Source organism: Apium graveolens, chromosome 11 (assembly GCF_009905375.1).
Source record: "Apium graveolens cultivar Ventura chromosome 11, ASM990537v1, whole genome shotgun sequence".
Classification (NCBI taxonomy): Eukaryota; Viridiplantae; Streptophyta; class Magnoliopsida; order Apiales; family Apiaceae; genus Apium; species Apium graveolens.
Genome location: NC_133657.1, coordinates 52,238,357 through 52,251,783, shown reverse-complemented (window position 1 = coordinate 52,251,783; position 13,427 = coordinate 52,238,357). Strand labels below are relative to the sequence as shown.

At 41.8% G+C, this 13,427-nt stretch overlaps 3 protein-coding genes across 3 annotated transcripts; all 3 read right to left on the bottom strand.

The window, feature by feature from the left end:
- Positions 1 to 3,690: 3,690 nt before the first annotated feature.
- Positions 3,691 to 4,320, bottom strand: LOC141695498 (uncharacterized). The gene has a single exon (XM_074499738.1). The coding sequence runs from the start codon at positions 4,318 to 4,320 to the stop codon at positions 3,691 to 3,693; it is 630 nt and encodes a 209-aa protein (XP_074355839.1).
- Positions 4,321 to 6,392: 2,072 nt separating this feature from the next.
- On the bottom strand, positions 6,393 to 7,067 carry LOC141695497 (uncharacterized). The gene has a single exon (XM_074499737.1). It carries the CDS (start codon positions 7,065 to 7,067, stop codon positions 6,393 to 6,395), a length of 675 nt encoding a protein of 224 aa, XP_074355838.1.
- Positions 7,068 to 10,595: 3,528 nt separating this feature from the next.
- On the bottom strand, positions 10,596 to 13,059 carry LOC141697806 (putative cytokinin riboside 5'-monophosphate phosphoribohydrolase LOGL10). Its single transcript, XM_074502351.1, has 7 exons — positions 12,670 to 13,059; positions 11,810 to 11,907; positions 11,680 to 11,710; positions 11,495 to 11,594; positions 11,287 to 11,357; positions 11,067 to 11,210; positions 10,596 to 10,928 (listed from the first exon to the last, which is right to left on the bottom strand). The coding sequence occupies exons 1-7, from the start codon at positions 12,808 to 12,810 to the stop codon at positions 10,836 to 10,838; spliced, it is 678 nt and encodes a 225-aa protein (XP_074358452.1). The 5' UTR covers positions 12,811 to 13,059; the 3' UTR covers positions 10,596 to 10,835.
- Positions 13,060 to 13,427: the final 368 nt, after the last annotated feature.

The following is a 13,427-nucleotide window of genomic DNA, read 5'->3' as shown; positions in this document are numbered from 1 at the left end:
ATATCTTCTTGAAGTGTCTCTACAAGTATGAGTACGTCTTGTCTCCGATGCAGATAACTCCAAATGGGATCAAGTGGATGACTTGGTTCATAGCTTGCTGCCATCAGTTCAAGGTGCAGCCTACCTTTAGGTTGTGGCACCACATCTTTAGTCTGGTTAAGTCCAGTTAGATGGCTCTGTATGAGCTTCGGTTCTGGGCTGCAGAGTGCGGATATGGCGGCTCCTATAGGCCCATCATTCAACAGTCTTCCCTGAAGCATTGAAATGGGGAGTTGATTATGCTGATGGGTTTAGATTTGAAGTATCTCCCTCACATTTCTCATGAGGGAGTCCGGACCCGGTTCCCTCAAGCTACTCTCCAGGGAGAGACAATCCGGATGGTGTTTGCCTTCTGTGAATGTATGGGTATTCAACTGACCCGCGATACATTCATGATGTATAAAACTATGAATAGGCTGGGGTGTAAGTTTTTTATCTTGAGTCCGGACTATTATGTTTCAGAACTGCTAGCTTTTCTGTGTCTTATACTTGTTCTAAGTTTATTTCTCCCTTGTGTTTTTCAGGTCTACCTCACTACAATCTGGACATGTCTTATTCGGCATACAGTGATGCTTTGAAGGGTTTAGGGAAAGCGTTCAAACTGCCTAAGAAAGCTGCTGTTGGTGGGTCCGGATCGAATGCTTCTCTGGAAGAAGGGTCTCAGAGCAATGTTATCTCTACGCTAGAGTCTGATGCAAATGTAAGGGGTCCGGAGAGGAATGTTGAGGTGGAGATAGGTGATGAATATGAGAATTTGGAGGAGCTTGATCCTCTTGGGGAGATTCCGGATGTTAAAGCTGGTCGGAAGAAAAAGAGGTCTCGGAGTGTTGGAGGGAAGCCTCCCCGGGCTCAGAATGTTCCTGTTGGTGGGGAGTCTGGAGTGGACAAAGGAAAGGGTCTCAAGGTTGAGAATCCGGGGGGTAGCAGCCCAAAGCTCGAGGTTAAGGTTGCTCGCTTCATTGCTTGGATCCCGAATCAGGATGTTTAGAAGAAAATGAACCATTCCGAATTCGACGCGACTATGAAGGAGTGTACCCGGCTCTGGGGTCAGGTACTTTGTTGTTATATTTTTTTTCCCTCCTTTTTCCTTAGATTATTTTGTGAGAGTGCATATGTTTTTTTTGCAGCTTGGCGGCTATATGGCCGGGTCTGCTTCTCTTGCTTATAATTAGTTGAAGGCTGCCCAGACTTCTCTTATTGACAAAGATGTTTAGATTAAGGAGCTGATGGACCAGATTATCGTTAAGGACACCTCTCTCTCCGGACAGAATAAGCATCTTACTGCGGTTACGACCCGGGCTAAGAATGCTGAGAAGGAAGTTGCTGATTTGAAGTCCGATCTAGCTGAGCTCCGGAAATAGCTTTCTTCAGTTCGTGCGGAGTCGGAGGTGATTGAGGAGTTTAAGAAGTCAGAGGAGTATGACAAGGCAATGGTGAATGCTGGTGCTCCGGAGATAGCTCGTTGTTGGTTGGTTGCCGAAAGGCATATCAAGACCAATCTGGAGGCGGACTGGGACAGCTTTGTCGAGGAATTAATTAAAGCCAAGTAGAACATCGAAGCTGGACTCGGTCATCCAGAGTCATTCGATGGTCTTTGCCCCAGCTTTCTTCCGCCGAATGCTCTTGACTCTTAATTTCTTTCTGAATTGTAATTGATATTGTTTAAGACGTTTAATCCTCTGTGGTTGTAATTATCGTACTTGGCTCCGGGCAAACTTGAGTTCGGTTAACTTTTGAATGTTTTCTTTCATTTGCTGTTATTTAGCTTTGTCTCTGTAGTTTATTTTTGCCTTTGTAATTTTTTCTAAGTTGTTGTTCGCTCTAGTTCAGACTCATAGGTGGTCCGGACTGATGGTTGTTTATTTGTACTTTGAAAATAATTCTAAGTAAATCTGTTTGCTCTAGTCCAGACTCGTAGTTGGTCCGGACTAGTGGTCGCTTATTTTTACTTATGAAATAATTCTAAGTAAATATGTTTGCTCTAGGCCAGACTCGTAGGTGGTCCGGACTAGTGGTTGCTTAGTTTACTTAGACAATAATTCTAAGTAAATATATTTGCTCTAGTCCAGACTCATAGAGTTTTCGGACTAGTGGTAGCTTATTTTTACTTAGAAAATAATTCTAAGTTAATATGTTTGCTCTAGTTCGGGCCCATAGCTTGTCCAGACTAATGATTGCTTAGGTTTACTTAGAAAATAATTCTAAGTAAATATGTTTGCTCTAGTCCAGACTCATAGCTTGTCCAGACTAGTGGTAGTTTATTTTTACTTAGAAAATAATTCTAAGTTAATATGTTTGCTCTAGTCCAAACTCATAGCTTGTCCGGACTAGTGGTTGCTTCTTAGAAAATTATTTCTAAGTAAATATTGTTGCTCTAGTCCCGAATAATATTTTGTCCGGACTAGTAGGTAGTTTTAATAATTGTAAAAAGAGAAATGCATTTCACTAATCCGAAGTTTCATTCATACAAATCATGAGTAAAAACAAACTGATTGCTTGCCATATTGGCTACAAGATTTTGGTTGCTTTGTTTGTTTACTTCTATTGGTAGAATTTTCTTAGCCTTAGTCCATGCCAAGTATTTGGGACTTCTGAGGCATCCATGTTCAGGAGTTTGTAGGTTTCTGGCCTCAGGACTTCTTTGACCTTGTATGGTCCTTCCCATTTGGGCTTTAGCTTTCCAGTGTTTGTGGGATCTGATGCTTCTGTGTCTTGGAGGACTAAGTCTCCCAGTTGGAAGTTTTTGACTCTGAAATTCTTACTGAAGTACTCTCTTGTCTTCTCCTTGTATTTTTCCATCCGTTCTACAGCTTGGTCCCGGACCTCATCAATTAACTCCATGTTTGTTCTGAGTTCTTCTTCGTTGGCTTCTTCGTCAAAGTTTATTGCTCTGTGAGAAGGAGTTCCCACTTCAATAGGAAGCATTGCTTCTGTGCCATAAGCTTGTTTGAATGGAATTTCTCTGGTGCTTGTCCTGGGGCTTGTCCTGTAGGACCATAGTACGCTTGGTAATTCTTCTGGCCATTTGCTTTTGCTCTCTTTGAGTCTCTTTTTAATACCTCGGAGCAGGATTCTGTTGGTGACTTCTACTTGGCCGTTTCCTTGGGGATATGCTACTGATGATCTTTTGTGCTTGATCCCGCGCTCCTGAAGGTAGGACTCAAATTCTGATCCGATGAACTGGGGTCCGTTATCTGATACTAGGACTCGTGGTATCCCGAACCTCATCAAAATATTGTCCATAAACTTTATGTAGTCTTGCTGATTGATTGTTCTCATTGCTTTCGCTTCAACCCATTTGGTCATGTAATCAATTGAGACTAACAAGTACTTAAGATCTCCTTTGGCCCGGGGAAAGGGTCCCACAATATCAATGCCCCAGATATCAAAGGGGATAGGTGATAGGACCGAGGAGGGTAGGACTGGGCTGATCCAGGACACATTGCTGAAGAGCTAGCATTCCTTGCATTTTTTCACGAACTCTATTGCGTCTTGGTGGATAGTTGGCCAGTAGTAGCCTTGTCTTATGATCTTATGAGCTAGGGCCTTTGCGGACATGTGATCTCCTCATATCCCTTCATGGACTTCCGTCAAACAATACTTTGCTTCTTCTGGGCGGACACATTTCAGGATAGGAGATGAGAAAGTCCTTCAGTAGAGTAGTCCTCCTTCGAGGAAGAACTTGGCTGCTTTTGTTTTCAATCTTTGGGCTTTTCCTTTTTCTTCTGGGAGCTCTCCTTTTTCCAAGTAGTTGATGAAGGGAGTGATCCAGTTCTGGTTGCTTTCGATCTCCAAGATTTCTCTGGAATCAATAGATGGTTTGTGGAGTTCTTCGAAGTAAACTGAGTAGTCCAGATTTGATGAGTTCCGGACCAATTTGGATAGAATATCCACTTTTTCATTTTCTTCTTGACATATCTGAAGAACTTGATGCTTTGGGATTGAGGCTAAGTAACTTTGAACCAGTGCTTGATACTTGGACAGAATAGGGTCATTTGCTATATATTCTCCGTTTGTTTGCTTGACCACTATCTGGGAGTCGCTGTAGATTTTTAAGTCCTGGACCCTCAGAGTCCTGGAGAGCTTTGGTCCTGCAATCAATGCCTCATATTCCGCCTGATTTTTTGTTACGGGAAAACCGAAGGATATAGTTGTTTGAATGGTGAATCCTTCAGGACTTTTCAGTATGAGTCCGACTCCCGATCTTTCGCTTATTGAAGAACCATCTACTTTCAAGGTCCCGGCGCCCGGACTTGCATCTTGTTCTATCTCTGGATCCATGTTCATTGGTTCTGGTTCTTCTTCTGGGAAGTTGCATTCGATTATGAAATCTGCAAGTGCTTGAGCTTTAATGGGAGTCCTGGGAATGAAAGTTAAATTGAATTGGCTCAACTCCACATCCCAATTGACTAGTCTTCCCGACACATCTGGCTTGTAAATTATCTTTCTTAGAGGCTGATTTATGACCACTCTGATTTCTCTTCCCTAGAAGTAGTGCCTGAGTTTTCTTGAAGTTGTGACTAAGGCGAAGGCCAACTTCTCCAGTCTTGGGTATCTAGTTTCCGCATCTTTAAGAACTTGGCTTACATAGTAGACTGGTTGTTGTTTTCCATTCTATTCCCTGACTAGGGAAGCTCCTACTTCTTGGGCTCCCGTTGACAAGTATAAGTAGAGAGACTCTCCTGGTTGAGCTTTAGTTAGGACTGGTGGCTAAGAGAGGTAGGACTTAATTTCCTTAAATGCCTTTTGGCAATCCGGACTTCAGTTTACCTCTTTCTTGTTTCTTGCTCCCTTGAGTAAATCGAAGAATGGTAAGCACCTCTCTGCTAGGTTTGAGACAAATCTCCTGAGTGCTGCTAAGGAACATGCTAGCTTTTACACATCTTTTTGGGTCCTGGGAGCCCTCATCTCCTGGATTGCTTTTATCTTCTCCAGATTAGCTTCTATGCCTCTGTTGCTGATCATGAATCCTAAGAACTTGCTTGCTCCTACCCCGAAGGTACATTTTTCTGGATTCAGTTTAAGTTTGTTCTTCCTCAGGTTGTCAAAGCACTCCTTCAGATCTTCTACGTGTCCTGGTATAGTTGTTGATTTGGAGATCATATCGTCGATATGGCACTCCAAGTTTCTGCCGATTTGAGATTTGAATATCTTGTTCATGGATCTTTGGTAAGTGGATCCTGTGCTTTTCAGTCCGAAGGGCAGCATCACATAAGCATAGACTGCTCTGTGAGTTATGAATGCTGTCTTAGGTATATCTTGATCTGGTTATATCCGGAAAAGAGATCCATGAAACTTAGCATGATGTGTCCGAAGGTGGAATCTATCAATTGATCAATATATGGGAGAGGGTATGGGTCCTTCAGGCATGCATCATTCAGATCAGTGTAATCCATACACATTCTCCATTTGCTGTTGGACTTCTTTACCATAACAACGTTAGCTAGCCACTCCGGATACTTTATTTCTTGGATGATTCCTTCTTTGAGTAGCTTCTCCACTTCTTCATCTATGGCCTTCTGCCTCTCTGGGGCGAAGTTTCTTCGCTTCTGCTTGACAGGTTTTCTGTTAGGGTTGACATCTAGGCTGTGCATAGCTATGGACTCATGTAGTCCGGACATGTCTCTTGGACTCTAGGCGAACACATCTTTGTACTCCCGGAGCAAGGACACTAGTCTTTCTTTGAAGGACTCCTCGAGTCCTGACCCAACTTTTACCTTTTTGCTAGGACTACTTTCTTCAACCTGGACTTCTTTTGTTTCAACTTCTGCTTCAATTTTTTCTTGCTATTTGGTTGAGACCATTTGATGAATTCGGGCTTCTGAGTTCTTCTTCAAGTAGGAGCTTATTTGGTCCGACCCCTTTTCTTTGGTTGCTTGCATGGTAGGACTAGCTTGGTCTAGGACCTGGCTTGATTCTATGACTTGCACTTCTTTTGTTGTTTCTTCTCTTGGCCTGAGTCGGTGCTTCTTGATACTTTGCTGTTTGCGAAGGACTGTGGCCTTCCTTTTGTTGTTTTGGTGTGTTTCCTCCATGACTAATCCTTGGCTGTAGCATGTCTCAGTAACTCCATAATCTTCTTTTATCTCCCCGACTCCTATCGGGGTTGGGAATTTGATTTTGAGATGAGAAATTAAAGTTATTGCCTGCATCATTGTTAAGGCTGACCTGCCGATGATTCCATTGTAGGACGAATGAGTGTTGATGACATAGAACTTGATGACATGAGTAATTTGGTTAGGAGCCGCCCCGAAAATTACAGGTAGGTATAGGGTCCCTTGGATCGGGACTAGGTTGTGTCTGAACCCGTAGAGTGGGTCCTCCCGGCAATCATCTGAGCGGACACTCCCTAACTACATACAATCCACTGTGTGCTTGAAGAGGATATTTACCGAGGAACCATTGTCTACTAGCATTCTTCTTACTTCATTATCAAAAATGTCCAAGGTGACCACTAAGGCCGTATTGTGGTGGTGGTTGACTCCTTCGTAATCCTTAATGGTGAAGGATATCACCAGATCTGGGAGTGATTGGATCGAGAGCACTTCTTCGCCGAAGTCCGGGCTTCTTGGTGGGGAATGAGAGCCTCCTAGGACCATATTGACTACATTATTTCCCCTCTTCTGCCCATCTCCTCTATTGTTGCTTTCTCGGACCAAGTACTTGTTCAGGTTTCCTTTCTTCACTTGATCTTCGATGAAGTATTTGAGTGATAAGCAGTTCTCCTTTTTGTGGCCATGTGTCTCGTGATAATCACACTGCCTGTTATAAGGCCTGCTCTCCGGAGGAGTTTGCATTGGCTTAGGAGGATAATAAAAGGGCTTGTCTTTTATTTCCTTCAAGATTTCCTCCCGGACCATGTTGAGAGGAGTCCAATCCGGCTCCTGCTTTGGCTCCCGGGGTTGCTTTGTTGGTCCCGGATCGCTCTTGGACTCCGGCTTAGGATCGAGTCTCTGGAGGACTGGAGTAACTTGTCTTTCTTGGCTTTGCTGGTTTGTTTGAACTTCTTGTCCTGATGGTAACCCCATTTTGATCGTTCATCGGAGTTCTTACTCATGGATCCCCCGTTCCGGGTCATCCTCATGGCCTGGAGTACATTTGTTTCCTTTATGAATCTGGTAGCCATTGAATAGGCTGCCGCCAGACTTTGTGGCTCCTTATTGATCAGTTCTACGTTATATCTCTCATTGTGTTCCGGATCTAAGTTTCTCCTAAGATGCTCAGTGCTTCGCGCTCATTCAAGTTTCTAATTTTGTTGATTGCTTCTTAGAACCGGCGCATATAAGCGGAGAGGGATTCGTTGTCATGCTGCCGGATAGTTTTCAAGTGACATATATGCATTTTATGTGTTTTGTTTGCTCTAAATCTTCGAAGGAATGCTGCGCGGAACTCCTTCCAACTATGGATGCTTCGGGAGGGAATCCTGCTGAACCACCTTTGCACCCCTCCCTTGATCGTTGAAGCGAAGAACCTGGACTTTGTTAAGTCGTTGTAGTAGTATATTTGGGCGATCTGCTCAAAGTAATTCAAGTGCTCTTCCGGGTCTCCCAGACCGTCAAATAAATCAAAATTGTAGTGCTTCAGGTCCCGCTGTCGGGGGATGACCTCTAATGAGTGGCTGAAAGGAGTTAGAGTTTCCCCAATTTCTACTCCGGAGTCCTTGTCCATCTTTCTTTGCAATTCATAGATCATATCTTTTAGGTCCTTCTGTTTCTCCTCATCTTCTTCATCAGAGATGAGTTCCGGAGTGGGATCTCTCAGGGCTCTTTTAGTTCTGGACTTTGCCAGTAGCTTCTCTTCTTCTAACTGCATCTTTCGATCTTTAGCTCGATCTTCGCTTCTTCTTCCTTTCTTATTTATTCCATCAACTCTTCCAACCTCTTCTGCTTGGCTAGCTCTGCTTCTTTCTTATTGCCCTGATCCTTTTGGTTTTTCTTCCCTTTGGCTCTAATGCGGTCAAATACTGATCTTTTTGATTGCTGGGAGTCCCCGGACTCCTCCGGTTCGTCCACTAGTTCAGCTTCTTCCTGGATCCGGGCTTGCTCCTGCCTATAGAGCCTGATTGCTTCTGCTAGCTCATTGCTTGTGAGGTTGGCCATATGTTCTTTGGCCACCGGGACATTAGTATACTTGTATTGGTTCAGCTTGATGAGGCTCCTGGCATCCCGGGGATTAATAATTCTCTCCAAAACAGGAGTGTGTTGCGGTGGTTGCTCCTGGAGTGTTTCCTGATCCACTCCCGGGTCCTGAGCATGGGGGTGGTCCGGCTCTTGGACTTGAGTACTAGCCGAGGGTCTTCCAGAGGTATATTTCCCTGATCTCGACATTGTCTCAAAGATACCAATAACAATAACAACTAACAAAAGTATCCAATCTCAAAATATCGATCTAAGGTTGTCTGACGAAAATTGCAAAAACTATCCAGAATAATAACAGCTTTCTGGGACTAATTCAAGCAATGTTTTGGGACTGGTTAACCAATGTGGTGGAATGAACAAAGCTGGGTTCTAGGACATAAAGGCAATATACAAACGAAAACAAAATCTGGGTTCTAAGACAACAAAGACTAGCAAAAAGTGCGCACAAACGCGGCGTAAATCAACAAGACATGGCTCACACAAACGTGGCCCAAAATAATGAGCACACACAAACGTGGCTTAAACAAAAAACATTCATATTTATGTGAGATTTTGGTTGTTTGGGTTCTTACAGGTGGTGGAAATGGACTCTCTAGAGAGTTTGTTGGTGAAGGTGAATTCAGGGGCACCGAGACCGAAGGATGGAGAGCCCCTCCTTCTAGCGCCAAATGATAACTTCTGGTGGCGGGGCTGCTCCTTCCTCGCCGTGCCTGGATCCTTCTCCGCTGTGGTGGTGTAGCTGTCGTAGGGTTCCTACAAAACAACATCGGAAGGGGGGTTTGAGTCCCGCGGCGCCTTGGGCGTGAGAGTAAGAACTCGCTTTTGGGGAAGATGAAGATCGATACGACTGTCAGGTGGCTGTGTGTGTATATGAGTGTGAGAGATTAATTAACCCGAAAATCTTTCCCCCTTGGACTACTTATAGCCCAAGGGTAGGGTTTTGGGGTTGATACCTTTTAATCGTAGTCGTTGGTTCTAGGAACGGAGGACACCTGACTGAAGTGGATGCTTCACACGTGTCGGGAGGGGATTGATTGGGGAATGTTGTGAGGATATTCTGATACGTGCCTTGATCACTCTCATGATTGATGGGTGACAGTTGTCCCTATAACGCGTTGCGGCATGTGCCTCACGTGCTGGGATATCTTAAAACTGGTCTTGAGGGACTGGATCAGTTAGAAATAGTGGGGCGCGGGACTGGATGGAGTTAGGAGTCCGGGTGTTACCGTTGCGGGAGGAGTTATATGGACTATCAAAAGCCTTGACGGCCTTGACGGCCTTGACAGGTATTCAGTCCAGATTATACGCGTTATTTGTAAGCTCCAAATTTACAGATATAAACAATTTGTTATACAACAAGAATTTCTTCGTTAGTACCTTGACGTGATCACTTGTATCCTATTTAACCGAAATGTTTCAATGAGCGTTAGCATATCATATTAGTAAACACACCTGAAGCACAGTCAATGACAGTCTAGTGGTAAAATCATAAACATCAGATACAGTTAGTGGTAGAACTTGAGTAACGACAAAAACTGAACATTCAATCTTCATTATCCCCTCCCCATTTTGCTAAAAGAACACAGATAAAACATGTCACACAAGTCCAATTAGATTAAATAGATTAGAGTCAACAATGAAATTATCCAAAATATAATGATGAAGCGTGCGTTTAGTACACTAAATTAAGATCCAATAGTGTAAGTGCATTAAAATAAAATGATTGGGGATTAAGAAATTAGTTGAAGAAGCATGTTTTAGTCCCTATCATTACATTTATCATCCAGATAGTTGAGCAAATTGGCGCAATTGTGGGGTGGGTCGCGAGGGGTTATGGGCTACTTGTATGGAGCTACAATTCCACATGCACGCGCACTCCACCAGTGCGCAATTATAGATCAAGTACACAATACACGATACGTAGTCCGACCTTATCTATCTATCTATCCATGTAAATGTGCACTCGTCAACATTGGACACCTACAACTAAGAAAGTACAAAAAGTATGACAATATTGGTGGCACTTATAAGCGTGGGGGACCTATGGGCCTCACTTTGTCACTCATTTCCTCCTTCCTTTTGGTCAATCAATTCAGGCCTAGATGCTCTATACGTAACTAACTCCTTCCCAACATTCTGTTTTCAGTTTTTCCATCATGGAAATGACTGGTAACAACGTCCTATCAGTGTTTTGTCAACATGGTTTTCAAACTGTCCGTTTCCATTTTATTGGAGCTACACAACTTCATACTTATAAATTAGTGGAACATGTTGATCATTGTCAATTTCGGTGTCATTTTTAATTAGCCAATCTGTCAAAAGACGATGATGGTTGCGAATGATTGTGCCACTAACAAGAAAGTAAGATAACATACGTACTGAATGAAAATTGCAGGTAAAAAAATCTTACGCATCATGTCAACTCACAAAGGTACTGTTTTGACATTTAGATTAAAGAAAAAAAAACTGTAAACATGAGTCATGACTTGACATGATATTCAATGACAGCAAGTAGTTCAACAGGCTGAGGCTAAGATCCTTTTCAGTTCTGTTTCCGTTTATATCGTTGTTTATCTACCAATTTGTTTAGATCAATCTGAGTGTCTGTCAATTTTTCTGGTCTGAAAGTCAATGGTTTAATTGTGGAGCTGGATCAAGCTAACGCGCGATTTCTGGTTCTGATGTGTAAGCCAGTTGTTCCATCTCCCAGCTTAGCTTAGCCGACTCCTCATCGTGCTCTGGCACATAGTCCTAAAACATAAAACACATACAAAGTTATTGTTTGATTGCCGTAAGCTATACTACTAATACATGTGTAAAATGTTGTAGTAGTCAACCATCGAATGTTTTTAACATTCTAGTATCCAAGAATGGAATTAAAGGGGGTACCTCAAGCTTAGACATGAGTTCAGTGGCAGTAGGCGCAGAAACAATAATGTGACGAGCAGAAGGGGTGATGAAACCTTCCTCAACAGCTTTGTCAATGAAACACAGCAGAGAATTATAATAACCATCCACATTCAACAAACCAACCTGCTGAACAAGTTGATTATAAAATATCCCTGTAGGTAAAATTGTAAAGTGATTAGAATTAGAATGCGACGTGTACCGGTTTATCATGAATACCCAATTGAGCCCAAGTAATCACTTCAAGTAGCTCTTCTAGTGTTCCATACCCACCTGAGATGATCACAAAATAACAACCAATCAAACCATGGAAAAATACAATGCTTGAGATCCCAGTCGTCCCTAGACATTTAAAAAGAGTACCACACTGCCAAATAATATAATATAAAAATTTATCTTCCGGTAAGTACCTGGCAAGGCTATGAATGCATCAGCTTGTCTCGCCATTTCTGCTTTTCTTTGGTGCATACCTGCCACTGGTCTTACTTCGCCGACCGTCTCTCCGGTTATCTAAGAAGGGTTCAGAGTAAAAATTTACATATCTGTGATTCTTCTTGTGTGCATACAAAATACCGGTCGTGAATAAAAATGTTACCTCTCGGGGCATAAGTGTCTTAGGGATAACCCTGTGGAATCATTTAAAAAGAAAAAGGAGAAAGAGACATTAAAAAACTTTGATGAAAAATAAAAACATGGAGAAGAAAAGGGGAGGGAGTGATGGGTACCCCAACACGTGGCGACCACCATCGTAGACAGCTTGAGAGACAAGACCCATCAACCCTATGCTGCCTCCTCCATACACCAAGTCGATGTTCTTTTCAACCTGTACCTCCATTTTTTTTAAACTATTCATTTTTCTCAATTATAATTCCCTTTTTCCTCTTACCAAATGCGACACGTTATCCATCAACTCATTCACATTCTATTCTATTCTTCATTATACTATATTATATATTATATTAATCATACATAATTTGACTTTCATTTTAAACCTTCCACGTTAAGTATGCTGTTCATTAAAAAAACAACTCTATTTTTCTAAAACATACGTACATGAAACCATATACTAATTGTCATATTCTCTTGTGCTTGGTACTTGGGTACAAGGGAGTATGTATATGATTGTGCGAATTTTCCACAATATTCCCGAAAAATTATTTATGAAAATAAAATTTGCAGAAATTTAATTACTCGGGGTATGGCATCAGATGAAACAGATTATACAATTGTTGTTTTGTCTGCAAGAAGAGTGACTAGAGGAGTTAGGCTTGATGCAGAGTCCCCTGGTTCATTCCATGTACATAGTTTTATTATTATTACGGCGGCTGGGGTGCGGTTTTGTTTTAGGGATTTTCTATGGTGTGCACAAGGTCAAATAGTCACTAACTCCTAGGCTCTTCTTATTGGTGGTTGAATAATAAATGTTAATACCCCTGCATTTACATCAATTCCACCAATAAAAAAACCCATTTTTATTGGAGTTAGGCACACATTAGAAATACTGCTAATTTTAAAACACAACTTAAATAAGCACACACACTTGAGACCTGTGTTCGTGTGGATAATAGAAAAGGGAAGGGGGTACCAGTTGGTTTCCAAGATGAATGGCTGCGACTTGGTAGCTAGGATTCTTGCCGGGGCTGCTGCCACAGAAAACACATATACGTCTGAATCTTGATTTCATTGCATATTTCTGCTGCTGCTGCTGTTGCTGCTTGTTTTCCATGATATAATTGTTTTATGAAATTAATGGAGCTTCGAATGGTGATGGTATGTCTTGTGTTGTTATGGTTTGATTTAGTTTCGAGTGGGAGAATATATATCTATCTTATACTTATATTTGGTTGTTATGTAAGACCTACGGGTATGCGGTAGAATGGAGTTTAAATACACATATTAAAGGAATGAAACATGGCGTCATTGGTGATTCCCCCTTTATTCTTTTTATATCCATAATCCAATCCCCCTCCCTATCCTCCCACACATATGCTGCTGCTCCTTTTTATATCCATATACGGAAGACTTGATAATTATTCTACTGAGAGAGAATTACGTTTTACATGCCTTAGTTGAGTCCCAAATTTAATATTAATATCTTTGAAATAGTGCATAAGATATTTTATGTTAATATTAATATTAATTGATACTTAGACGTTGACACGTAATATATTTTATATTAAAAAAAAAATATATGGGTTTCTAAATAAACGATATTAAATATATTTTTGACATTGATTACTTATACTATCCGTTGTCTGTGTTCACAAAAAAAACTTTCAAATATAAGTTTTAAACTTTGATATCGGTTATTTTACAAGCCGTTGTGTATGACCAATTTAAAAA

What these genes read in the sequence shown, in the direction of transcription:
- LOC141695497 (XM_074499737.1), bottom strand. Translation starts at nt 7,067, where the DNA reads ATGGGGTTACCATCAGGACAAGAAGTTCAAACAAACCAGCAAAGCCAA.
- LOC141695498 (XM_074499738.1), bottom strand. Translation starts at nt 4,320, where the DNA reads ATGGATCCAGAGATAGAACAAGATGCAAGTCCGGGCGCCGGGACCTTG.
- LOC141697806 (XM_074502351.1), bottom strand. Translation starts at nt 12,810, where the DNA reads ATGGAAAACAAGCAGCAACAGCAGCAGCAGCAGAAATATGCAATGAAA. An exon ending in TGCATTCATAGCCTTGCCAG is followed by an intron (nt 11,358 to 11,494) that starts GTACTTACCGGA and finishes TGATCATCTCAG; the next exon opens with GTGGGTATGGAACACTAGAA. An exon ending in TGGGTATTCATGATAAACCG is followed by an intron (nt 11,211 to 11,286) that starts GTACACGTCGCA and finishes CTTGTTCAGCAG; the next exon opens with GTTGGTTTGTTGAATGTGGA.